Source organism: Drosophila pseudoobscura, chromosome 3 (genome assembly GCF_009870125.1).
Source record: "Drosophila pseudoobscura strain MV-25-SWS-2005 chromosome 3, UCI_Dpse_MV25, whole genome shotgun sequence".
NCBI classification, from domain to species: domain Eukaryota; kingdom Metazoa; phylum Arthropoda; class Insecta; order Diptera; family Drosophilidae; genus Drosophila; species Drosophila pseudoobscura.
The window spans coordinates 13,295,141-13,316,016 of NC_046680.1; the positions used below are offsets into that span (position 1 = coordinate 13,295,141).

General features: G+C 45.7%; 8 protein-coding genes and 1 long non-coding RNA gene across 10 annotated transcripts; 5 read left to right on the forward strand and 4 right to left on the reverse strand.

The window, feature by feature from the left end:
• The first annotated feature begins 42 nt into the window (after positions 1 to 42).
• pita lies at positions 43 to 5,145 on the forward strand. Its single transcript, XM_001361055.5, has 3 exons — positions 43 to 365; positions 3,074 to 4,171; positions 4,225 to 5,145. Exons 1-3 carry the CDS (start codon positions 204 to 206, stop codon positions 5,074 to 5,076), a joined length of 2,112 nt encoding a protein of 703 aa, XP_001361092.3. The 5' UTR covers positions 43 to 203; the 3' UTR covers positions 5,077 to 5,145.
• On the reverse strand, positions 804 to 2,913 carry Dcp-1 (Death caspase-1). The gene is made up of 3 exons (XM_001361056.4): positions 2,302 to 2,913; positions 1,413 to 1,981; positions 804 to 1,348 (listed from the first exon to the last, which is right to left on the reverse strand). Exons 1-3 carry the CDS (start codon positions 2,445 to 2,447, stop codon positions 1,092 to 1,094), a joined length of 972 nt encoding a protein of 323 aa, XP_001361093.2. The 5' UTR covers positions 2,448 to 2,913; the 3' UTR covers positions 804 to 1,091.
• Positions 5,146 to 5,151: 6 nt separating the features above from the next.
• On the reverse strand, positions 5,152 to 5,916 carry levy (cytochrome c oxidase subunit 6A levy). Its single transcript, XM_001361057.5, has 2 exons — positions 5,739 to 5,916; positions 5,152 to 5,612 (listed from the first exon to the last, which is right to left on the reverse strand). Exons 1-2 carry the CDS (start codon positions 5,833 to 5,835, stop codon positions 5,380 to 5,382), a joined length of 330 nt encoding a protein of 109 aa, XP_001361094.1. The 5' UTR covers positions 5,836 to 5,916; the 3' UTR covers positions 5,152 to 5,379.
• A 489-nt stretch (positions 5,917 to 6,405) lies between these two features.
• wmd (serine-threonine kinase receptor-associated protein wmd) lies at positions 6,406 to 9,106 on the forward strand. The gene is made up of 3 exons (XM_001361058.4): positions 6,406 to 6,937; positions 7,959 to 8,624; positions 8,692 to 9,106. The coding sequence occupies exons 1-3, from the start codon at positions 6,817 to 6,819 to the stop codon at positions 8,889 to 8,891; spliced, it is 987 nt and encodes a 328-aa protein (XP_001361095.1). The 5' UTR covers positions 6,406 to 6,816; the 3' UTR covers positions 8,892 to 9,106.
• On the reverse strand, positions 8,991 to 9,882 carry AIMP3 (aaRS-interacting multifunctional protein 3). The gene is made up of 3 exons (XM_001361059.4): positions 9,725 to 9,882; positions 9,354 to 9,659; positions 8,991 to 9,292 (listed from the first exon to the last, which is right to left on the reverse strand). The coding sequence occupies exons 1-3, from the start codon at positions 9,803 to 9,805 to the stop codon at positions 9,140 to 9,142; spliced, it is 540 nt and encodes a 179-aa protein (XP_001361096.1). The 5' UTR covers positions 9,806 to 9,882; the 3' UTR covers positions 8,991 to 9,139.
• A 417-nt stretch (positions 9,883 to 10,299) lies between these two features.
• Gr59f (Gustatory receptor 59f) lies at positions 10,300 to 11,743 on the reverse strand. The gene is made up of 4 exons (XM_001361060.5): positions 11,635 to 11,743; positions 10,680 to 11,577; positions 10,474 to 10,626; positions 10,300 to 10,380 (listed from the first exon to the last, which is right to left on the reverse strand). Exons 1-4 carry the CDS (start codon positions 11,727 to 11,729, stop codon positions 10,300 to 10,302), a joined length of 1,227 nt encoding a protein of 408 aa, XP_001361097.5. The 5' UTR covers positions 11,730 to 11,743.
• A 54-nt stretch (positions 11,744 to 11,797) lies between these two features.
• On the forward strand, positions 11,798 to 13,125 carry Gr59e (Gustatory receptor 59e). The gene is made up of 2 exons (XM_001361061.5): positions 11,798 to 12,931; positions 12,998 to 13,125. Exons 1-2 carry the CDS (start codon positions 11,825 to 11,827, stop codon positions 13,103 to 13,105), a joined length of 1,215 nt encoding a protein of 404 aa, XP_001361098.3. The 5' UTR covers positions 11,798 to 11,824; the 3' UTR covers positions 13,106 to 13,125.
• A 166-nt stretch (positions 13,126 to 13,291) lies between these two features.
• LOC117183627 (uncharacterized) lies at positions 13,292 to 13,920 on the forward strand. The gene is made up of 2 exons (XR_004468754.1): positions 13,292 to 13,697; positions 13,762 to 13,920. It is a non-coding gene; the product is annotated as an uncharacterized lncRNA (long non-coding RNA).
• Positions 13,921 to 15,118: 1,198 nt separating this feature from the next.
• On the forward strand, positions 15,119 to 20,584 carry egr (TNF superfamily member 12 eiger). Of its 2 annotated transcripts, none has more exons than XM_015184522.2 (7): positions 15,119 to 16,001; positions 17,954 to 18,079; positions 19,104 to 19,420; positions 19,479 to 19,580; positions 19,638 to 19,714; positions 19,817 to 19,912; positions 19,970 to 20,584. In XM_015184522.2, the coding sequence occupies exons 1-7, from the start codon at positions 15,834 to 15,836 to the stop codon at positions 20,338 to 20,340; spliced, it is 1,257 nt and encodes a 418-aa protein (XP_015040008.2). In that variant the 5' UTR covers positions 15,119 to 15,833; the 3' UTR covers positions 20,341 to 20,584. The 2 variants fall into 2 exon arrangements, with proteins under 2 accessions (XP_015040008.2, XP_002138560.2); XM_002138524.4 differs by having other exon boundaries at positions 19,799 to 19,912; positions 19,970 to 20,528.
• The last annotated feature ends 292 nt before the right edge of the window (positions 20,585 to 20,876 follow it).

The following is a 20,876-nucleotide window of genomic DNA, read 5'->3' on the forward strand; positions in this document are numbered from 1 at the left end:
TTGGCAGGGCCAGTATGTCTCGCCAGTGTGTCAGCACGCTAAAGTTTCGCCTGGGTTGGCAGCACTGCGGGGTTCGTGAAAAGAAAAGACGCCTAGAAATTGTCACTGCTTAAACCGTGTTATTTATTTGACGCGAGTTTGTTTACAGTGTTTGCGGTATACTTTTATTATTATTCCGTGTGTTTTCGTCGTGAACGCTCAGGATGGAGGACATCGTAAGAGCCCGTGAGTCGGAGCTAGCCGAGAAGAAAATCTGCCGCTTCTGCCTGACGGGGGAGAAAATTGCATCGCTTTTTGCGGAAAACCCCAGCGTCAAGTCAACGGCGTCGCTGCCCCTACTGATAATGGCCCTCACGTCGACCGAGGTAAGTAGGGAATTCATTGGAACTCATTTCCGGATCGGATTTGAATCGGGTTCAAAGTTGCACTAACAGCAAACCGAGAAAGAACTTGGCTAAGACAATGCTTGGGGTTTCTGAACACACTGCTTTCGTGGGGGGGTCTTGGCTAAGGGAACGGCGAAAGCCCTTTGATCATTAAACATATAAACTGATAAAACCATGTGTTTATTGTTGATTCCCTGCACTTTTTTCCTGCAAATTGGGCGAAAATACCATTTTTCACTCAATATTGCCACAACTGTACGCATACAAACACAACATTTCGGTGTGCACAGACACAGAGGTCAGCTGTTTGGCGCGCAGACACAAATACGAATTTATTTTCTTCAGAATTCATTTTTATTCCTATGCGTATAACACATACATATATGGGTGTATATTTGTATAAATCTTCATTGTATATCATCTTATATAATATTTCTGATTTATTTATATGTGTATCAAATATATAGGGGTGTATATTTCTATAAATCTTCATTGTATATCCTTCTTATATAATATTTGTGATTTCCCGATTGGCAAGTGATTATTATACATATATATATATATGATATATGATAATTGGAATAAAATTAATTTTGTCAATAATAAAGCTAAGGGCTAAAACTGAACTTGTAGTAGCATGGAATCCAAAGTGACGAAGGGGGGGCGTTGAACGTATCAGGCTGCGGGTGAGGAGGTGGATATATTTCAGCCAGCCTTATTGCCGTTGGGTTTGTCGCCGAAGCGCAGTATGCGCGTCAGCATGGAGGTGAAGCACGGTATCTGTTTCTGGCGATCCATCATTGGGGTAGCCGGCACGTTCGACTCAAAGTCGATGGCCACGCGCTGACTGACAAAAGTGAGCAGCGTGAGCAGGTCGTATTTCTTGGCATTGCTATTCAGCTCCTGGATGAGTGACTGCATGTACCACGAGCCGTTGTTTATATTGCGCCAGGAATAGTAGCCTGCAATCGCATGTTTAGTAAGTAACTAAATAAATAACGTTTAACCTTATCGGTTTTTCCATACCTGGTATCGTCGAGTAGGAGAAGAGAAAGTCGGCATGGACGGGTATTTTGTAGCCCATAGACGAGTCCCCATCCGTTTCAGTCACTCCCTTCTCTAGCATCACGCCCTCGTCCAGGCCATCTCCCTGGCAGGCCTGTATGAAGAACAACTTCGGCTTGCCCGCCAGCGTGGGGCACATCTTGGCAGTGAAGTAGTGCCAGATTTGGTCCAGCTTGTACTGAACATCGTTGGCATAAATGCAGCCATGCTCGCCATGCGACAAGATGGCAATGGCCAGGCAGTCGCTGTCCGTATGGTCCAGCGCGGCGGCCTTCTCGATCTGTTCGCGTATGTTCTGCCACTTGCAGTCCTTGTGCACTGACACATCGAAACCCAATCTCTTAAAGGTCTTGCGCAGCTCCTCCGCATCCACATTGGTACCCATACGCGCCCTCAGCGTAGGTATCTCGAAGAACTCATGATTGAATATAATGGCCTGACCGCGATGTTTGTGATTCATGTTGTACTCGCTGGCATACCGCTCAACGGGCATTCGGGCCACATAATTGTTGATCGAGGGGGGAGGAATACTGAAAACAAGATCCGGATAATTTCAATAAACCACTCAATAGGCTATCACCACCACAGCGATAAGATTAGATAAAAGCAGTCTTAAATTTGGTTCTTCCGCTTAATTTGGGATTTTACCGTCAATTTGGACAAAGAAGAAAGCAACAGAAAGCCTTGGGGACCTCATCATGCCATTCGAAATACTTCTTCCTCGGTAAGGGTATACAAGGAACACACAGGCAGACCCGCACTTAATATACGCACTTATGTGAAGGGAACGCGAGAGCAGTAGCGAGTAGAGAGAAGAGAGCAACACACACACAATGCACATGGACCTTACCTCGCTGCAGCCGTTGCACCACCAACTCCGGCGTTGTTGCCCTCACAGCCTTTGGCATCGGTACTATCACCAATGCTGCTGCGATTGACGCCCGTTCCATTTGAACCGAGAGCAATAAAGTTCCTAGTTATGCACTCGTCAGTCATTTTGCTGCTTCTGATATCTTCTCGGGGGAGAGCGACTCTCGCGGCCGTCGTCGTCCGATACTGCAGTGCAGTCAATTGTTTGTGTGGGTTCTGTTCTCCTTGTTGCCAGCCTTGCCTTTTGTTCTCAGCGTCCGTCTGCCTGTGACTGCCTGCGACGCCCTGCCTTCTATTGTTGCGCCCTTCTTTCGTACCCAAAAGAGGCCCGTCAGTCAGGTTCGGCTCTTTGATTTTGTTTATTTGTAACTAAATTCAACACTACCGCGAAACCAACAGCTGTTTTTCGTTTGTTTTATATTCCCATGATTTGCACTAACAATTGAATTTGCACTGGGAAATGGCCAAATATCCTTTTATGGCTTAGCCGCGTTTAATCAATTAATTAACGGAGGTTAAGCGTGCTCCGGCGCCGCTCACGAATTCTCGAGGTGGGTTTGTGTTTTGGCTGTTTGTGTGTGTGCACTTACCGCCAAAGTAGGGATGGATTTAAGTAATATCGATGTATCGAGGAACGAACAAATCGATAGTGGAACATTCGATATTATTTGATGTATCGTTTTATTCAAATAAATTATTTCAGGTAAAAAAGTTGTAGATTTAAATGTTATGTTGTCTTTTTATTTTTACAGGTGAGCGCCGATGATCAAATGCCCAGCTATATTTGCCTGGACTGCCACTTGCTGTTCGAGCACAGCTACCGCTTTATGCAGATGTGCAAGCGAGCTGAGACAGCTCTCCGGCAGTTTCCGCTGACAGGAACTCTTCCGGCACCGCTGGCAAAACCACGTCCTCCGACGAAGACACCTGCGGTCGTAAAGAAGGATGCTACAGTCCCCGAACGACAGCCCAAGAAATTGCTAAACACCCTGGCCAATTCCAAGACTGTGATAATTGAAGATGTCCAGGTCTTGGAGACCAGTTCGTTGGCTAAAAAGCTGGCCGGCATAGCCGCCCCTTCGATTTCCAAGTCGTATGAGATGAAGGTGGAGAATAACCAGGAGCTCTCGATGGACGATGTGCAGAATATGATGGAGGATATGGCCAATGAACTGGATGAACAAATATCGGCGCCAGCACCACTACCAGAGGTTCCAGCGCCACCTGTTCAGAAGAAGTTGCCAATCAAACCGAAGGTTTTGAACAAGCCCTCCGTTCGGATATTGAATAAGGGCGCCATCGTTGCTGCGGAGCCCGAACTGGCCACGACCCAGATCAAACGTGGTCGAGACGGCAATGTGGCAATTGTCGCGGAAATTATAGGTCCAAATACTGCGGTACCCCACCCAAGTGAAGATGCCACCAAGGACGCTGCTCTCGTGGCAACCAATGTCTTCTCCTGTCCTGACTGCGAGCGCTCCTTCCCCCTTCTGCAGCTGCTAGAGATCCATCGCCTGAACCACACACGCGCCCGCAGCTTCCAGTGCGGCGACTGCAACAAGGCCTTCTTCTCCAAGTACGATCTGCAGAAGCACAAATTTATCCACACCGGCGAAAAACCCTTCGCCTGTAGCGTCTGTGACAAGGCGTTCACGCGGCGAGCCCTGCTCCATCGCCACGAGAGCTCGCACACGGATCTTCCCAAGTTCATATGCGTGCACTGCGAGAAGCCATTCCTATCGCGCGAGGATATGATGAAGCATGCCGAGCGTCACACCAAATCGCGCCCTTTCCGGTGCACCATGTGCAATAAGGCATTTGCCTTTAAGCAGGGCCTGGAGCGGCACGAGGTAAGGAGGCATATGTGCGTGAAAACTTGAACTAAGATTTGAACTATTTCTAGGTCGTTCACAGCGTGGATCTGCCTTTCCCCTGCGAGCACTGCCCAAGCAGCTTTGTCACTGCCAGCAAGCTTGCCCGTCACCTGGTGGCCCATGCCGGAAAGCGAGCCTACCCCTGCAAATACTGCTCCAAATCGTATATTCTCTCCCACCATCTGTCTAGGCACCTGCGCATGCACAAGCAGGATGCGGGGGCCTCGTTTGTCTGCAGCATCTGCAAGGAGTCGCACCAGAGCTTTAACAGTCTCATAGAGCACTCGGTCCGCCATGCGAATGTGTCTCTAAAGTGTCCGTTGTGCAATGAAAAGATCAATGATATCGGTGCGGTGGAGAAGCACATGACAACGCACAAGGAGGGCGAGCGATTTGCCTGCGAATTTTGCGACTTGATCTTCCTGAGCTCAGATCGCCTGCAGAAACACATCGAAGATGAGCATGTTCTGGACATGGACATGTATCAGAATGATGGCGACAGGGTTTCGAACCAGAGTGATGCGGACCCAGATATACTTGTAAATTGCGCTGATCTCGACGAGGAAGAGCAGAAATATTTGTTGCAAGAACTGCTGCGCGATGAACCCGTGGGTGATGATTCGTCGTCCCCGCCGCCACCTGTGAAAAAACGCAAAGTAAATCCACCAAAGGAGAAGCCAGACGCGGAAACTGAAACCCTTGTTTTTCCCAAACGTACACGACAGGCACGGATTTCAGATCTCGTAAAAGATCAACCCGAAAATTCGCAGAAATCCAGACAACAGGCTGCTGCGACTAGGAAGAGTCCTCCTGTAGCTCCTGCCAAAAAGGGACGTTTGCTGATCAAAAACGGGAATTCATCGAAAAATTCTAGGCAATAATATAACATTACCCATAAAAACTTAATTATAGCGTACTTATTAAACGAACCGCATCGACTCTGGCCTGGAGGAGCGTTACATTGTTTTAGTTCTTTATTCAAGGATCCAACCGCAGTGTTTGTATTGGTAGCTTGTTTGTGTTTATGTGTGTGTGTATTTCCGCCTTGAGTTCAATTTAGATTAACATTAAATACAAGTCTCCCACAGCATCAGAATGTGTGCATGCGCCCGGCCAGCAATAACCCAAAAAAAGTCCATCCTTCACTTCACCCCCAACGGAATCGCGACTAAGCGGGCGTCCACTTAGTGCTCATAGCCATCGGGCAAGGGGTTGACATGGGGGTTGTGGAACAGGCTCTTGTTGCCCTCGCCCCAGGGGAAACGCTTCTCGCGACGACGCAAGTAGTCGTACTTGACGAACTCCTGGCGAGGATGGTCGTGCTCCTCCTGGTGCTTCAGATAGGCATTGAGCATGCACAGGCCAACGGCCGGAACGGCCACGAAGAAGGAGAGACGCTTCCAGACCTTGTAGCCACCTGAAAGGAGTCGCAAATGTTTAAGGAGAGCCCAAATCGATCGTCTTGCCTAACAGCCAAATTACATAACCTTAACCCCACAAACATTGCGAAATTTGGTGTTTGGGACAATGGTAGGATATTTACCCGAGTGCTCGCCGGCCACGGCAGCAGTTCCAGACATGTTTCGGGCCGCAGTAGCGCCGAATTGGCGACGAATCGCGTGGTTTAGAATAGCAGACATATTCTCAGCCGATCGATCCCAATTTCTCGAATGAAAATTTTACTGTTTTGACGTTTGGTGATGACAAGTGTGACCGTCTCATATGCTGACAAACCGAACATAGTCCCCTAAGGGAAATGGCGGAAAATATTAACGATTGTGAATTCTCCTTGTAGATTCATGCCATCTTTCCTCTGAACTTAAAAAAAAAAGCACGATATCTTTCGCCTGAATTGCGCTAAAATTATTCGATTTTTATTATTTTCGGTGGAATATTAAAATACACCCTTGGCTTGCAATGGGTTAATCGTTCTCCATCGAGGATTGGAAACCATATTCAACGATTTTGATAGTCCCTGGAATAATACTAGCTAGATAGATCATTCAGCTCTGCCCGCATCATTTTATTCGATTAAGAAATCAATTTTCTACCTGACTGGGTTGTTTTAAAAACTTGCTTTTATTGGATTTTGTCTAAAATCTGGTATGTATGTGGCAATTACGATTCTAACTGCTTGTAAATCTATTTTATTGATTTATCATAGTATTTTCCAGTATTTTTTACGCGTATGTTGTCAGTATATTTTGAAACTGTGAGGTATATTTCGAAGGGTCAGACCGTACACTGTCTGGACCAAAACAATCTGGTGGCATCGCGTAATTTCTCCTATGATATTAAAATTGTATTTACAATATTGTTAACAAAGCAAAGTGCTCAGCTCAGCTTCCGTTAGTGACGCGACACCGCACGAGCAACATCAGCACTGCTGAGCAGCCGCCAAGGCCATGCATATTGTAAATTGAATTGAAAGCATGCGAAGACAGTGAAAAATATTAAATTAGCACAACCCGAAGTACAAAGGCAACCCGAAGAGCCAAGTTTCCTAACAATTCTCATTAGACAATAAACCCTATTATTGCCAATTGCGCTCCTTCAAGTGTAAGAACGAAGAGTATTATTACCGCGAAACGAATCGAACCGATAAGGAATTTAATAAACAAATGGCTGCCAATAACTTGCGACAAATCCCGCTGACATGCAGCGGACATACGCGTCCAGTGGTGCATTTGGATTTCAGCGGCATCTGCAACAGCGGATACTTTCTCATCTCCGCTTGCAAAGGTAACCTATGCGATAAACCGTCCTTGGGTTATTTATAGCCTGCCATCGGCGAAAGATGCAGCATCAGCAAATTAACAAACATATGTATGTACGTAGTACGTACTGTGTATAGACCTGATTGAGCACTGTCGTCTCGTCTAGCCTGGCCTGGCTGAAACCTTGACCCAAATGTTGAATCACTTATTAATGAGCGAAACCTGTTTTGGCGAACCCGAACCCTTTTCCCACATCTCGCATGCAATATATTTTGCATTCTTTGCCTTGAGATGTCTCTCTGTCTGGTGTCGGTGTGTGCGTGAGTTGCTTTCGTTAAAAAGTTGCATTTATGCGGAAAAAAGCAAATCATTTCAATTCCAAGTTCAAGTTAATTTTTGCTTTATCGCCATTTAACGTACTGACTGGCTTCCTCCCCCCTTGTTTAACAACTTTTCAAAAACTTTGCCCGTTTTGTGCGTACAGGAAGCGCCTTGAAACTTCTATATTTACATTGTGTGCACGCCGCACGATGCTGTTGACGAGAGAGTTGTCCGGAATATGCGGAATGCTGAATACTCTTTAAAACGGGAAACGATCGATCCATTTCCTCTTTGGGAATATTCTCAAACTTCAACCAAAGGGAAATCCATTTGCCGCTGAAATGTATGCGCAAGTCACATTTACCCTCAAATCCATTTCCAAAATCATTAAATATACAATTAACTGATAACCGTTTACATTCTAAAATGAAATGTTGTTTTAATTAAACTAACGATCTGTGTCCTTGCCTGAAAACTGTGTGCAGGCCCCCCTCCTGCTGGTCCGCTGCGTCGAGAACGCTGTGAACTTGGGAGCTGCTGGCTGTGCTGGCTGATGGCTTGCATGATTCCGATTCCGTTTCGACTGCCGCCGTCGCCGTGTCAGGTCGTTGGCATTGATGGTAGTCATTGAGTCAAGGTGGCTTCCGCCGCTCACACGATTTATTTATCAATTTATACATTTTATGGCGCGAAATGCAATTGAGAATTCTGGACGTTTCTTGTAGATGGCAGCCCGATGCTGCGTCACGGCGACACCGGTGACTGGGTGGGCACCTTTGAGGGGCACAAGGGTGCCGTGTGGAATGCCACACTCAATCGAAATGCAACGCTAGCTGCCTCGGGGGCGGCCGACTTCACCGGCAAGGTGTGGAATGCGGTGAGCGGAGCCGAGATCCACAGTTTCCAGCACAAGCACATCGTGAAGAGTGTGGCCTTCGACGCGGACTCGGAGAACATTGTGACGGGCAGCAACGAGAAGCTGGTGCGAGTCTTTAACCTAGAGCAGCCCGAGGCAAAGCCGGAGGAGTACAGTGGACACGCTGGGGCCATCAAGCGGGCACTCTTCTGCCGCGACGACAAGTGCATCGTCTCGGCGGCCGAGGACAAGACCGTCCGCCTGTGGGATCGCATGACGGGCATTGAAGTGCAACGCCTGCAGTTCAATAGCCATCCGAACAGCCTGGAGATCTCGCGCGACAACCACATACTGACCATTGCCCACGGCTCGTCGATCAGCTTCTGGGAGGTGGACACTCTCAAGAAGCTCAAGGAGGTGAAAGTGCCAACGAATGTCGCGTCGGCCAGTTTGCATCCGGACAAGCACGTCTTTGTCTGCGGCGGCGAGGACTTCAAGATGTACAAATTCGACTACATTACAGGCAATGAAATAGGTATATATCTATAGGTATATCTTTGTCCAATAATCAGCTTTATAATCATTCCATTCGCCTTCAACAGAATCATTCAAGGGTCATTTTGGTCCAGTGCATGCGGTCAAGTTCAGCCCCGATGGCGAGCTCTATGCAAGTGGATCCGAAGACGGCACCTTGAGGCTGTGGCAGACCACGGTGGGCAAGACATACGGCTTGTGGAAGTGCACAGAGCCCAACGAGCTGAACAACTCAATGAGCTCGCCGCGCGAGGTGTCTGCAAACTGATGTTGGAGAATTACCAGTGGCTGCTATACGGCGCAGACGATGCAAAGGAGGGATACGAGCTATAGCTGAGATCGATTATCATTAAACAATTTTTGTAAAGGGCTACAATAACGATACTTTATATTCCAACGCTGAACTGTCATTGGCATTAAATGATAATCACACAAAACTATATTGTGAAATGCAATAGAAATAAATAACTTAAGTTTCTCAAATTGTGACTCGAGTGCGACTGCAGGTGCAGCTTCTTAGATGTGTGTTCCCGTGGCCCAGCCATGCAGGTAGATGGTGGTGAAGTTGAGCAGGGGTTCGCCCTGATGGACGTCGGGACGGTTCTGCAGGTGGTCGAACCATCTGGAGAGGTTCAGATAGGCTTCCTTTTCCACGGGCGACAGGGATTTCTGCAAGATATCAGATAAGTTAAGTGGCAGCATACAACAAAAATGCAGAAGGAACACCCACCACAAGATCATAAATGGCATAGTAGACAGCCAGGTCGGCCAGTGTAATGAAGTGTCCCACCAGGTAGGATTTGCTGGCAAACAGCTTATTCAAGTCCCCGAGCAACTGCTTGGCCACATTCCGATCCCTGGAGCCGGGAGCCACGTAGAGCACAGAGAACTCTATCCACTGATAGACCTGGGCCTCTACTTCGCGCGAGACCTTGCTGTTTTGGGCCGTCTCGGACTTGGACTCGTTGGCTAGACTCTCCAGAATTGTGGCAAATCCAGCCACGCTCTTCTTCTGGCCACTTGTGCGCGTTACGACCTTCGCAATAGAAAATAAATTGATGGATGCCACATCAATTGTCGGGCGCCAAATCACATGCGTACCTGTTCCTCGTTCAGCTGAACCTTGCCGGGGGCCACGCCCAGGCAATGGGCAATCTTTTGCACTTTTGCAACGTCGCACATGGTAATTTTAATAAAAATTGTTTGGCGTGCAAAAAAACTATACAACTAATCTATCGATAAAAGAGCTGGAGAAACATCGAAGTCATCGATGTTTGCGTTTACACTGCAGAATTCCACGAGAAGCATATTATTATTAATATGTTTGATCTTATTAATCTAAAATCAGTTTAAAGTATTTGCTTAAAGGATATATTCTAGGTCCTTTTCCCTCAGCCATAATTGTTACGCCACTTTAGTTGACACGATAGGCAAAACAGGGATAAAATATTTGGAAAATCGAACGCCACCACTAAACTTTGTGTCACCACTAGGTCCCTTTGGTTGCCCTTGTAAACAAAACTGCACCATTTCATCCTGTTTCTAAGATTTTGAAAAATTGCCCTGCCTGGACAATAATAATATAATATATAAAAATATAATATTGATAAAATATTCGAAATATTTTAAAATTTATCGATGTCATTTATCGGAATTACTTAATTAATTTAAATTAATTAAGTTAATTTATATAATGCCTCGTATGTGACATCGTACTGCAGAAGAAATATAAAAAAATTTGCAGAAGCCACCAGCAGCTGAATTCAGAATTTAAATAAATTAAATAAATAATATTGTATAGTAATACTATAATATTAGTACACTAATATAATCATAGTATAGTGTCTTACAGCGGAAAGGTATTTAAGATCCAGAACAATGACGCCGCAGACAACATGCTGCCGTACATTTGTTTGCAGTTGGAGCACATAATGGTTGAGGGTATCCAAAAGATCGGGGCCCACACATTGCACACCATTCAATAAGGCCAAGCATTTTCGTTGCTGCAAGGAAAACTTTATATTAATCCTAGATGGAATGGCGATTGGCTACTTGCCTCATCCTGAACTTTGTGGTTGAAGTAGAGAATACCATACACCTTTCCCATATGCATGGCCAGCCACAGCACCATGTAGATCCACCTGACCCAATCAGCCAGCTCCGGAACGTCAATGCCCTTGTAAACAAGGAACAGATTCAGGTTGAAGTTGAAGAAGCAACCCACAATCAGAAGGACAATGGAATACTGGTATGCTGTATTGACCAGTTTGGTGAAGCGCGTCAGTTCAACGTGCTGCAGACGCAGTCTTTGCACCTCCCACCGTCGTGGACATGGCAAGTGTTGGAGCTCCGATTGCAGGGATTCAGTGACTGCGGCCTGGCGCCAGGCGATGCCCTGGAGCAGCACATAGTACTGAATAAAGGAGAGGCTACTGATGATGTTGGGCATAACAAAGCTGTGGATGCTGAGAATTGCCTTGTAGACAACAAATCTTTGGCTACAAATATCGATGGCAAACGCCGAGCAGGCCAATACCAACACCAGCGACAGCTGAACCCGCAAAAAGCGCTTACTCTGGCGGCAGTTGATACTATATCCCCTCTCCAGATCCGACTTCACTATTCTGTCAATTACGGCCGGAGCTCGGTGTCTCCATTGAAATGTAAGGATCAAGATTGAGGCACTGTGCACCACGTAGATGGCCGATTCCATGGCGTTCAAATAGCAATCAATCGAAACCTTGTTCAGTGTGATGAGCACAAATTCCCAGTAGGAGGCTAGGCAGAACCAGCCGTAGCTCACGGCCATCCAACACAGATGAAGATGGCGGTAGACTATTCCCTGGCGACCGGGCAGAACAGCAATGGGCGCGGTGTTGGCCAAAACAGAAATCAAGAGTAGCCAATGCAAGGCTTTGTAGAGACGTCTGGTTTGCTGATGAAACGAAGGATGACTGCCATGTAAGGGAACATCCTATCATTTCAGTTTCAGTTTATTAATCTTTACGTACCCTTTTAGCAGCCTTTCCGCCGTCATTGGGTGCTTTGGTGGCACTTTCTTAGGCTTCCCCATGTCGACTGCTAAGGACATTAGGAAAGCCTCCATTTCAACTGCTTAGACCTGTCAAAAGGACATTAATCTATGCAGCCAAATTATGTTTCTTCTGAATTTTATTATTCATTAACTAAACTCCTTTGCCGATGAGCAGTTCAATTAGCAATCGCTGGGGAAATCTCCTGCTGACCATTAGCCGCTGCCTGGCCGTGGCTCCCACTGCAAGGCAGGAAGGAAGATTTGCTCGATGGATCCACTGTTTTTGGTGCTTGGTTTTGCTGGGCTACGTGTGGACTGGCTGCATCTGGAAGTGCATTGTGTTTGACGCAGAAATGCCGACCATCGAGAAGCTGCTGTATCTGATGGAGTTTCCAGGCAATATAACGATCACTGGCTTCCTCGTGTACCATGCTGTACTCAATTGTCCGTACGCCAGGGATGTGGAGACTCAGATTCATCTTCTGATTGGCCGGCAGGATTTTGGAGTAGCACAGAGACTCTACCAGAAGCACGGAAAGAGGACTCGTCATCTGCTGGTACAAACCATCGTATTCCATGGCGCCTGCATCGTGGTTGACATTGTAAATTACGACTTCAACTGGTGGACTACCTGGAGCAGTAATAGTGTATACAATTTGCCTGCTCTGATGATAAGCCTGGGTGTGCTTCAATACGCCCTCGCCGTGCACTTACTCTGGCTGTTGAAGTCACATCTCTGTCATTGTCTGGAGCAGCTGCAAAAGCGACGAAGGCTGCCACAAGGTATCGTAAATCTGGATGCCCGGTACGATCGTTTCTTTGCTTCTCTCGTGGATGCTGGCGGATGCTCTTCTCTCGTGCTGGAGGAGCTGCGCGCAACGTACACTTCTATAGATCGCCTGCACAGGCAGCTGCTGGACAAGTTCGGTCTCTTCCTGCTCCTCAACTTTGGAAACTCTCTTTGCAGCTTCTGCGAGGAGCTCTACATGGTCTTTAACTTCTTCGAGCGGCCGCAATGGGCCGCGGGCATGTTATTGTTCTACCGAATACTGTGGCTGGTCATGCACGGCGGACGCATCTGGGTGATCCTGGCTGTCAACGAACAGCTGGTGGAGCAGGAATGTCAATTATTCCTTCAGCTCAATCAAATGGAGGTATGTGGCAGCCATCTCGAGCGCACCATTAATCGTTTCCTGGTGCAGCTCCAGACGAGCATCGGGCAACCCTTGCTCGCGTGCGGCGTCATCGATTTGGACACGCTGGCAATGGGTGGGGTAAGGACCTGGAACCAATTAACCATTTTGTTAAAACAATTAAAGCATTTCTCTGTTCATTAACAGTTTGTCGGGGTGCTGATGGCCATTGTGATATTCCTAATTCAAATCGGCTTGGGGAATAAATCGCTAATGGGAGTCGCCCTCAATCAATCAGGCTGGATTTACATTTGAATAAACTGTCTCAACCATTAGCTTGAGTTATCATTTGGTCTGCGTGGCTATATGAGTGACGCCGCAAGTCGCCCACTTTCATATCGGTGGACAGAGTGTGTATGAGCTAGCGATCATCCTAATTTTGGGCGGCTCGGGGGCTGTGCTATAACCTTTGAACGGAACGAATCTAAGCTAAAATTTAAATTTTGAATACGATAAGCCGCGCCGTTTGTTTTTAATACTTGGTATCGTTCTGCAAGGTACTCGATAGTATATCGATATCGGCCAGGGCTGTCAGCGCTTTTCGAGCAGGCTGCGGGTTATATTTTTGAATTGAAAAAAACCGTTTTTCATGGAATTTTATACCCCAATCTTTGATTGTTGTTGGATTTTGTAATACAGGAATCGGATACTTTTTTCTTTTACAGTTTTCAAAAGAAATCACTTATCAGTTGTTTTGATAAGCTTATATACGACACTATTGTTTTCAATTGCCGTACATCTGGTACAATGTGATTGTTTGATAAATGGATACCATTATCTGGAGACGTATGTACATATATACGCCACTTGGCATTCTGGCATTGAAACAGACATAATAAATACATATGTATATATAAGCTTGTCATATATTAATTATCGGAACGAATTTTCATTACTGCAAACCGCGATAGAGATACATATGTCTGATTGGATGACTTCCAAGTAAATCGATCTGAACAACAGACACGACAAGGAAGAGGATAAGGCTAACACAGAAATTCATTTCAAGCATCGCTGGAGTCTCATAAATTTCGCGCTATAAATGTCTGCAAATAAAGAATCTACTATATGCCCAAGAATTGTAAAATGCTTAAGCTGAGTGGCGCAGACCGGGAGGGAGGGATGAAGCAATTAAGTGAATCGAATGAAATACTTTTGTACGATATACAAATGTATGTATGTATGTATGTATGTACATACATATGCAACGTCAATTACGACATTGACTTTGAAAAGTGCGCCTTAAGATCTCGGCTCTCCGGCTCTTGTCTGGGGACTCGAGTCTCGGGTTAAGTGGTGTGTCTTGGTGCATCAGCAGTAGAGAGCCGGACCGGAAGCGAGTGCCCGGGCAGACTGTTATGTTGCATATCGCGTGGCACATTATCCTACCTAAAACCTGTCCCTACCTGTCGTCGCCGTCAATTCAAAACTAATTAGCTGGCTAGCGACGGACATTCGCATCCTATATAAGTACATACAGATGTACATATGTATCTATGCGGAAAAGGGAGATTTATGATATGGCCATTTTGGCAGCCGGACAGACAGATTGTCGAGACGGTACGGTAGCAGATCAGCATTAGTTTTATGGTTTCCCCAGCTATAATTAGAATCGGTATTGGGGGAAATTCGTCAACCTGGTCGCCGTTGTGGTCGCCTCGGGCGAGCTGATAAGCCGCCGGATTGCTCTAAGTAATAATAAATTCGATTTTAATGAAATGCTAAAAGTTCATACGGGCTATCAGCTACTGGGCTCGAGCCCTGTTTCAAAATCCAATTAGTTGCGTTTCGGGGATCTGTTTAATGTGGAATATGTCACCAGCAAGAAACACCAAACATGTTCCCAGGGGGATGTGATATGTGTGGCCGAAGCACTTAGAGTGGTGCAGATTTCAATGGTATATAAACTTTAGCAACCCCCTTAAAACGCTGAGCAAAACCTAGGGGGAGGTTCGAACAAAAACAGAAAGCAATAAACGACAGAGGGCACAAAAAACTGCGCAAAAGTCAAAGAGGCTTTTGTGCTGTCGATCGGCCATATGGAATATTGCATCCCCCGTGGCGATGCTGGCCAAAATAATTACACTACTGAAAGTAAATGGCGCATGCGCCCCTAAGTAAGCACCGCACCGCATCCTCACCCACCAGGCAGAGAGTACGAAACGGAGACGGCCAGCGAGCGACTGTGACTCGCTGTCTCCCTCTCTTCTTGCATGCTCAGACCTGAGCGATCATGTCTTGCTGTGCCCACATCGTTCAGATTCATTCGACTCGTCGACGGAAGCAGTCGCGTCAACCGACAGCCGTCAAACCGATTGCAAAGAGCGCGTGCGTGCGTGAACCGTTTCACGGACGGAACAGAGGCCCTGGCTTCCAGTAGCTACTCTTCCGTTAGTTTAACAAGATTTTTGTGGGCCATAACTCTGTGCCGTGCCAAGGGGCAAAAAGCTAAAAATAAGTGCAACCTGTCTCTGTGCCTTTATCGGAAGAAAACTGATAAAAAAAATAAAAAAATACCAGCAAGTTGGGAGAACACACATTATCTCTACTGTCTATAGGGCAAAACTCGTTTCGAGAAGCTCTTGTGCAAATTGCCAATCAATTATATGTAAAGAAGGAAAAGGCAGCAAGCAACCAGCAAAGAAAATATACATACATACTATATTGTGTGTACATACGAGTTCGCTTCTAGGGAAAAGTGTCTAAGGGCATCTCGCATCCCAAGTGGTTTATCTTGATGTCAAAGCTTATCTCGCTTAGCCTCGAGAGCTCTCAGTGAGGGTGTTCGTTGCGGGAGTGTGTTTTGTGACTTTGTGTGTTTGTGCTGTCTTCAGTGAGTGCGAGGGAGAGTCAATACAGCAGCAGCCGAGTGGACCAGACAGACAGTCGTCCAAGAGCGCGCAAAATCAGATCATTTAACTGAGATTCCAACCGATATAGGGACGGCTTCCGCTTGATCAATTGTGCGTATCGTATCCCCATTATGACAGCTGAGACACTCAAGCCGTTTATAACACCAACGAGTGCCGGCGGCGGCTTCCCGGACAAGCAATCGAGCGCCGCAAAAGCCCAGCGTAAGACGCGACAGCTCATCCCAATTGTCTTGGGAGTAGTTGGTCTGGCCCTGGTCGTTGCCATCCTTAGCTTAACGGTAAGTCTTGAAGGTACAAGAAGTGATTGATTTGTGTTGTGTGAGCAATCGGTAATTAGTGAGAATTCCCCATAGATATGAGAATTTTGCAATTCACGGGTGTACTAAAAAGCGTAGTTACATATCAATTGATTACCAATTGCAAACGAGAATCAAGTACTTTCCAAGATACCGCCTTGAACCACTTTAAACCGGTTCTCATTCCCCCCACATTTCTTGAGAAAGAGTGTTTCAGTAGCTTGACAGTATCTAAAGAAAAATATGCAAATTGGACTTCGGCATACTATATGTGTACATACATTTGAATCTATATAGACTCCCACCAAAATCGTTATCTAAGAACGAATATTTAACCTCTGGCACGCTTCTGCCTTTAAAGATCTTTGTCATTAAGTCTTTGTTTATGCCAATTATACATATATTTATATACATAAATTCACATAAAATGAAAATAAACAGCAAACAAAAAAACACAGAGTTTATAATGCATGACTGTCAGAGATATGAAGTCACGGTTTAGCTCTGTATAATTTGGCACCCGACTATATTTAGGTTGGTCGTTGTCGATTTCGTTGTCTGATCATGGCATGTCGTCACCAACAAGTCTTTGGGCCAAATCGCTTCCTAATGATCCAGCCTAATCCAAACAAGCCGCAAGACAACAGCCCAGCGGATGCAGATACATACATACGTACTCGAATACATTTATCAGATACTTTTTGTTTGTTATTGTTGTACCGATTTAGTGCGGGGATGATTCTGCCTCTGTTCTGTTCTGTTCGGCTCGTTTCTCGATAAAATAAATCTCTGTCTTGGCTTCATCTTCCATGGGGATGTTGGTTCATTTTGTATTCGCTGATAGCTCGCGGAACTGTTCTACAAAACTGAACAACAAATTTGCAATGCAAAAGATAAAAGACGTACGAGTATTTGGAGTTATACAACTCTGTGTGGGCGCTGCAGTTTTTAGTTGTGTACAGGCAGACTGCTCCCCTCCCCCGACTACTCGTTGACCCACTCAACTTTGGCTTAAGTGAACGGAAATCGTACAATTGTCAATTGGCTTTTGAATGATTGGATTTACTTTGGCTTCGGTTTGACGTGAGCCACAAACTAGGGTTTTCTTCATAAATCTTTGTTAAGATTTTCCAATTCAATTATATGCCCCTTCCCACATCCTGACCAGCGACCAGCGACCAGCGACCAACGACTGACCCTCATCAGGGCCCCGTGAAAGTGACAAACTGCAGGCGCTACAATCGATCTATAGATAAGCCCTAATGGAAAGTGGTTCACTGGAATCAGCCCTGGGCGCTGGGTCCCAAGCTCGCGAGCGAAACAAGTTTCTTGGGCCGATGTACTGTCCATAATTTATACAAGAATTCAGTACAAGTTTTATTTTCATTTTTTATTTTTTGTTTTTTTTTTGTCCATGCCTTATTTGTGTACCGTACAGTGGCTCAAGTTGAGCCATTCTTTTATTCCATTTCGGATGTCGCAGTCGAAATATGAAAAATACAATTTATACATTCGCGTATACATATGTATGTATGTACGTGAATGTACTCGTACTTACGTACGTATGTATTCTTCTGTGGCTGCTTCTCGCCCCGAATGTTAATGATCCATTAAAAAGATTATGTGCCTGAGTAGCGATGTGTCGGTACCTCGACGTTTCTTTATGAAATCTCCCGCTCTCTCTCCCTCTGTCTCTGCCTCTCCATCAGTGGGCCTTTGCCTCTGCCTCTATCTGTTTGTTCAGTTATTTTCATTTGTTTTTTGTGGGTGTCAAAAGTTCGGCTGTTGGGTGTTATATGATGTGTTTGGCTTTGGCACCGTCTATCGTCCATAATTGAAGCCCATTCAATTAATTGCAAAAGTGCTAAAGATAACACCAATGTGTTTAATAGATCAGTCCCCTAATACACATTGTATTCTTCTTGTTCTTTCAGATCTGGCAGTCGTCGCGTCTCACACATCTGGACAAGGAGCTGCAGAGTCTTAAGCGGGTCGTCAGCAGCCTCCAGCAGCGTTTGGGTATATCATATCTGGACGAACTCGACGATTTCCAAAAGGAGGTGAGTCCATATATAACTTACTTATTCAAGAAGCGATTTCTGCCGATTCTGTGGTAAGCACGCTTTTTTTGAATTGCTTACCAAGTCAGAAATTGTGGGCCATAATATTGTTGTTTTCTGTTGACCGATGCCCCGTAATTGGCTGGAAGAAGGCGGTATATTGGACTGGGGATTCTTCATAGATTCTATATAGAAGCAGTTCCAGAGTAGGGTACAACTTAGTCGAATAGATTCGTCATTTGTTTCATCTCTTTCGAAAGTATGCCTCAGATATACATATGTGGAAATAGCGTGGCACACACATACTCGTATTTATAGAAATGCCTGCTGAAATTAAAATATATTCTCAAAGAATTTTCCATCTTTTTGCTGTCCCGCTTTTAATTAATGTTTTACGAATGCCAAAACAAAAAAGAGCCGGTGACGAATAGTGATAGATTATTTGAATATATACGAGTAATGTGAACAAAAAGATCACTCAATTAACTATGAGATACATTCGGTGACGATGAAGCGCCAGCCGGTCGGTCACAGTAAATTTATGGGCTAAAAAGCCCACCAGTGACATGGGGCAAAAGCCCCAATAATTCTCTATCTAAATACGAGAATATGTATAATATTATGTAGATGTATCCGTTCAAGGCAAGGGTTTGCTATTGGTTTTATGTGCTTGCAGCCAAAAGTGACGATTGATCTGATCTCATCAAATGGCCTAATGGCCAGAGATCGTTTTAAGATTTATTTATATTTTTATGTTCGGAAATTGGGGTTGGGGTTGGGGTTGGGGTTGGGCATCTGTGCACGCAATTCTCTAGAGAGTTTTTTTTTGCGTTTTTGCTTTTTTTTTTTTGGTTGCGCGAGGCGCCATCAATTAGAAATGATGATGAAAACAGCTTTTGGGTCTGAAAAAAGAACTCCCAAATGAATATGAGATACGTATGTATGTGCCGGGTTAGGGCCAGCTGCAGTCACGTACTTGGCCAAGTATTCTGACCCCAAATGCTGACCTACTACTCCTTTGCAGTACGAGAATGCGCTCATTGAATATCCCAACAAACTGGACGGCATCCCCGACGATGACGACGACGGCGACGGCGATGGGGATGCGGAGGATGGTGATGAGGACATAGATGCAGACGACGAGGACGGCTTTTTCATCGACCATGGGGATGAAGAAGGAGACGGGAGTCTCTATGACGAGTACGACGAACCGGAGGAAACCACGCCAGCGCCTAACACGGAGGAACCGGATGGCAACAACAGCGCCTCGTCTGCCTCTAACGATGACAACGTCTACGATGATTTTACCAACTACAACGATTCCAAAAAGAAGAAAAATAGGTGAGTAACGACTCAAAGGCTTTGATTTTGAACCATTTTATTGACCGGTGTCCAACAGGAGGAAGTCTCGCTCGATTGCCGATGTGCGCAATGAGGTGCAGACAACCCAATCCAACCAAACGGAGCTGAACGAGAAGGCATCCACTGAGGCCAAGGAGAGGTAAGTGCTCAGAGTCTAGAGATTGAAACGTTCAGATTTAACCCAGAGGGTTTTCAGCTCATCCTCAGGGCATCACAACCATCGCCGCAAGCTGCGTCTACGCACCAGTCGCCAGAGGGTTCTGGTCCGGAAAGGTGTGTATCCGCAAACACAATTGGCAGAGAACTGATTTCAAAAGCAAAAACCAAAACTCTATTTGCATCTCTGTTAACTTGCAGGTGAATCTCTTATTTCAGCCAAATCCACAGCCAGCTCGGGCTCCCGCACCCCAGCCGCACACTTCCATCTGAATCGCAAGGTGCCGCACCACAATGCCCCCATTCAACTGAGTTGTAAGTATCTCAGTAAGGACTCAAAGATCTCTGATGATAATCTCTGATTTTCCGTAGCGCACCAGGGAGACATGTACATTGGACATGCCACAGCGGGCAGCGACAACGCGTGGCAGGAGTACTTCAGTATCATCAACGGAGTTCTGACGGCCCATCAGCCGGGACTGTACTACGTGTATGCCCAGATCTGTTACAACAACACGCACGATCAGAACGGGTTCATTGTGTTCCACGGCCACAACGCCTTTCTACAGTGCCTGAACACGGTGCCCACGAACATGCCCCAGAAGATTCACACGTGCCACACCAGTGGACTGATCCAGCTGCGCGAGCAGGAGTCGATTCACCTGCGGGACATTCATCGCGATCGCAACGTACTGCTGAGGGACTCCAACAATCGCAGCTACTTTGGCATCATCAAATTGTAGGCTCCAATCCCAGCCTCGTGGCCAGTTTAAGCTTTAGTAGTCCTGTCCCTCCGCTGGACTGGACTGCTCGTGAATACAGTCCATCGCCTGCATGGATCTGATAGTTTATAGATCCTTCTTAGCCTTAGTTACTCATAATCTCAAGCCGAATCATGCATAACGCAATGAAAGCACAAAGCTGAAAACCACATGAAAATCATATTTATTTTGTATATATTCGTCAATAAAAATCTAGTTCAACTTGTATCTAATTTGAATAATAATTATAATAATTTGAATTTGGAGCCCTGCATGAAAGGGCAACCGAATTGATTCGGTGATCCGATAGAAGCAGCGATTCAGCTTTCTCATACTTAACTTCGAATCGTTTGTCCAAAATGTTTGTGAGGGATTCGAGGTGATTCGAATCTGACTAAAGACAGGTCTCGTAATGATCGAACGCATTAAGGCTGTGATTTCATGAATACTGCGGATCCCTGGTCTCTAGCCTGTTTCCCTTTTAAAATTCGATGCAGAAAATATATTAAATTATCCAC

What these genes read in the sequence shown, in the direction of transcription:
- pita (XM_001361055.5), top strand. Translation starts at nt 204, where the DNA reads ATGGAGGACATCGTAAGAGCCCGTGAGTCGGAGCTAGCCGAGAAGAAA. An exon ending in TGGCCCTCACGTCGACCGAG is followed by an intron (nt 366 to 3,073) that starts GTAAGTAGGGAA and finishes TTATTTTTACAG; the next exon opens with GTGAGCGCCGATGATCAAAT. An exon ending in AGGGCCTGGAGCGGCACGAG is followed by an intron (nt 4,172 to 4,224) that starts GTAAGGAGGCAT and finishes AACTATTTCTAG; the next exon opens with GTCGTTCACAGCGTGGATCT.
- Dcp-1 (XM_001361056.4), bottom strand. Translation starts at nt 2,447, where the DNA reads ATGACTGACGAGTGCATAACTAGGAACTTTATTGCTCTCGGTTCAAAT. An exon ending in GGTGCAACGGCTGCAGCGAG is followed by an intron (nt 1,982 to 2,301) that starts GTAAGGTCCATG and finishes TCTTGTTTTCAG; the next exon opens with TATTCCTCCCCCCTCGATCA. An exon ending in CTCCTACTCGACGATACCAG is followed by an intron (nt 1,349 to 1,412) that starts GTATGGAAAAAC and finishes ATGCGATTGCAG; the next exon opens with GCTACTATTCCTGGCGCAAT.
- levy (XM_001361057.5), bottom strand. Translation starts at nt 5,835, where the DNA reads ATGTCTGCTATTCTAAACCACGCGATTCGTCGCCAATTCGGCGCTACT. An exon ending in CGTGGCCGGCGAGCACTCGG is followed by an intron (nt 5,613 to 5,738) that starts GTAAATATCCTA and finishes GACTCCTTTCAG; the next exon opens with GTGGCTACAAGGTCTGGAAG.
- wmd (XM_001361058.4), top strand. Translation starts at nt 6,817, where the DNA reads ATGGCTGCCAATAACTTGCGACAAATCCCGCTGACATGCAGCGGACAT. An exon ending in TCTCATCTCCGCTTGCAAAG is followed by an intron (nt 6,938 to 7,958) that starts GTAACCTATGCG and finishes CGTTTCTTGTAG; the next exon opens with ATGGCAGCCCGATGCTGCGT. An exon ending in CATTACAGGCAATGAAATAG is followed by an intron (nt 8,625 to 8,691) that starts GTATATATCTAT and finishes CGCCTTCAACAG; the next exon opens with AATCATTCAAGGGTCATTTT.
- AIMP3 (XM_001361059.4), bottom strand. Translation starts at nt 9,805, where the DNA reads ATGTGCGACGTTGCAAAAGTGCAAAAGATTGCCCATTGCCTGGGCGTG. An exon ending in TTCAGCTGAACGAGGAACAG is followed by an intron (nt 9,660 to 9,724) that starts GTACGCATGTGA and finishes TCTATTGCGAAG; the next exon opens with GTCGTAACGCGCACAAGTGG. An exon ending in ATGCCATTTATGATCTTGTG is followed by an intron (nt 9,293 to 9,353) that starts GTGGGTGTTCCT and finishes GATATCTTGCAG; the next exon opens with AAATCCCTGTCGCCCGTGGA.
- Gr59f (XM_001361060.5), bottom strand. Translation starts at nt 11,729, where the DNA reads ATGGAGGCTTTCCTAATGTCCTTAGCAGTCGACATGGGGAAGCCTAAG. An exon ending in GCGGAAAGGCTGCTAAAAGG is followed by an intron (nt 11,578 to 11,634) that starts GTACGTAAAGAT and finishes CTTACATGGCAG; the next exon opens with TCATCCTTCGTTTCATCAGC. An exon ending in ATCTTAAATACCTTTCCGCT is followed by an intron (nt 10,381 to 10,473) that starts GTAAGACACTAT and finishes TTCTGAATTCAG; the next exon opens with CTGCTGGTGGCTTCTGCAAA.
- Gr59e (XM_001361061.5), top strand. Translation starts at nt 11,825, where the DNA reads ATGAGCAGTTCAATTAGCAATCGCTGGGGAAATCTCCTGCTGACCATT. An exon ending in ACACGCTGGCAATGGGTGGG is followed by an intron (nt 12,932 to 12,997) that starts GTAAGGACCTGG and finishes GTTCATTAACAG; the next exon opens with TTTGTCGGGGTGCTGATGGC.
- egr (XM_002138524.4), top strand. Translation starts at nt 15,834, where the DNA reads ATGACAGCTGAGACACTCAAGCCGTTTATAACACCAACGAGTGCCGGC. An exon ending in TCCACTGAGGCCAAGGAGAG is followed by an intron (nt 19,581 to 19,637) that starts GTAAGTGCTCAG and finishes GAGGGTTTTCAG; the next exon opens with CTCATCCTCAGGGCATCACA. An exon ending in TGCCCCCATTCAACTGAGTT is followed by an intron (nt 19,913 to 19,969) that starts GTAAGTATCTCA and finishes GATTTTCCGTAG; the next exon opens with CGCACCAGGGAGACATGTAC.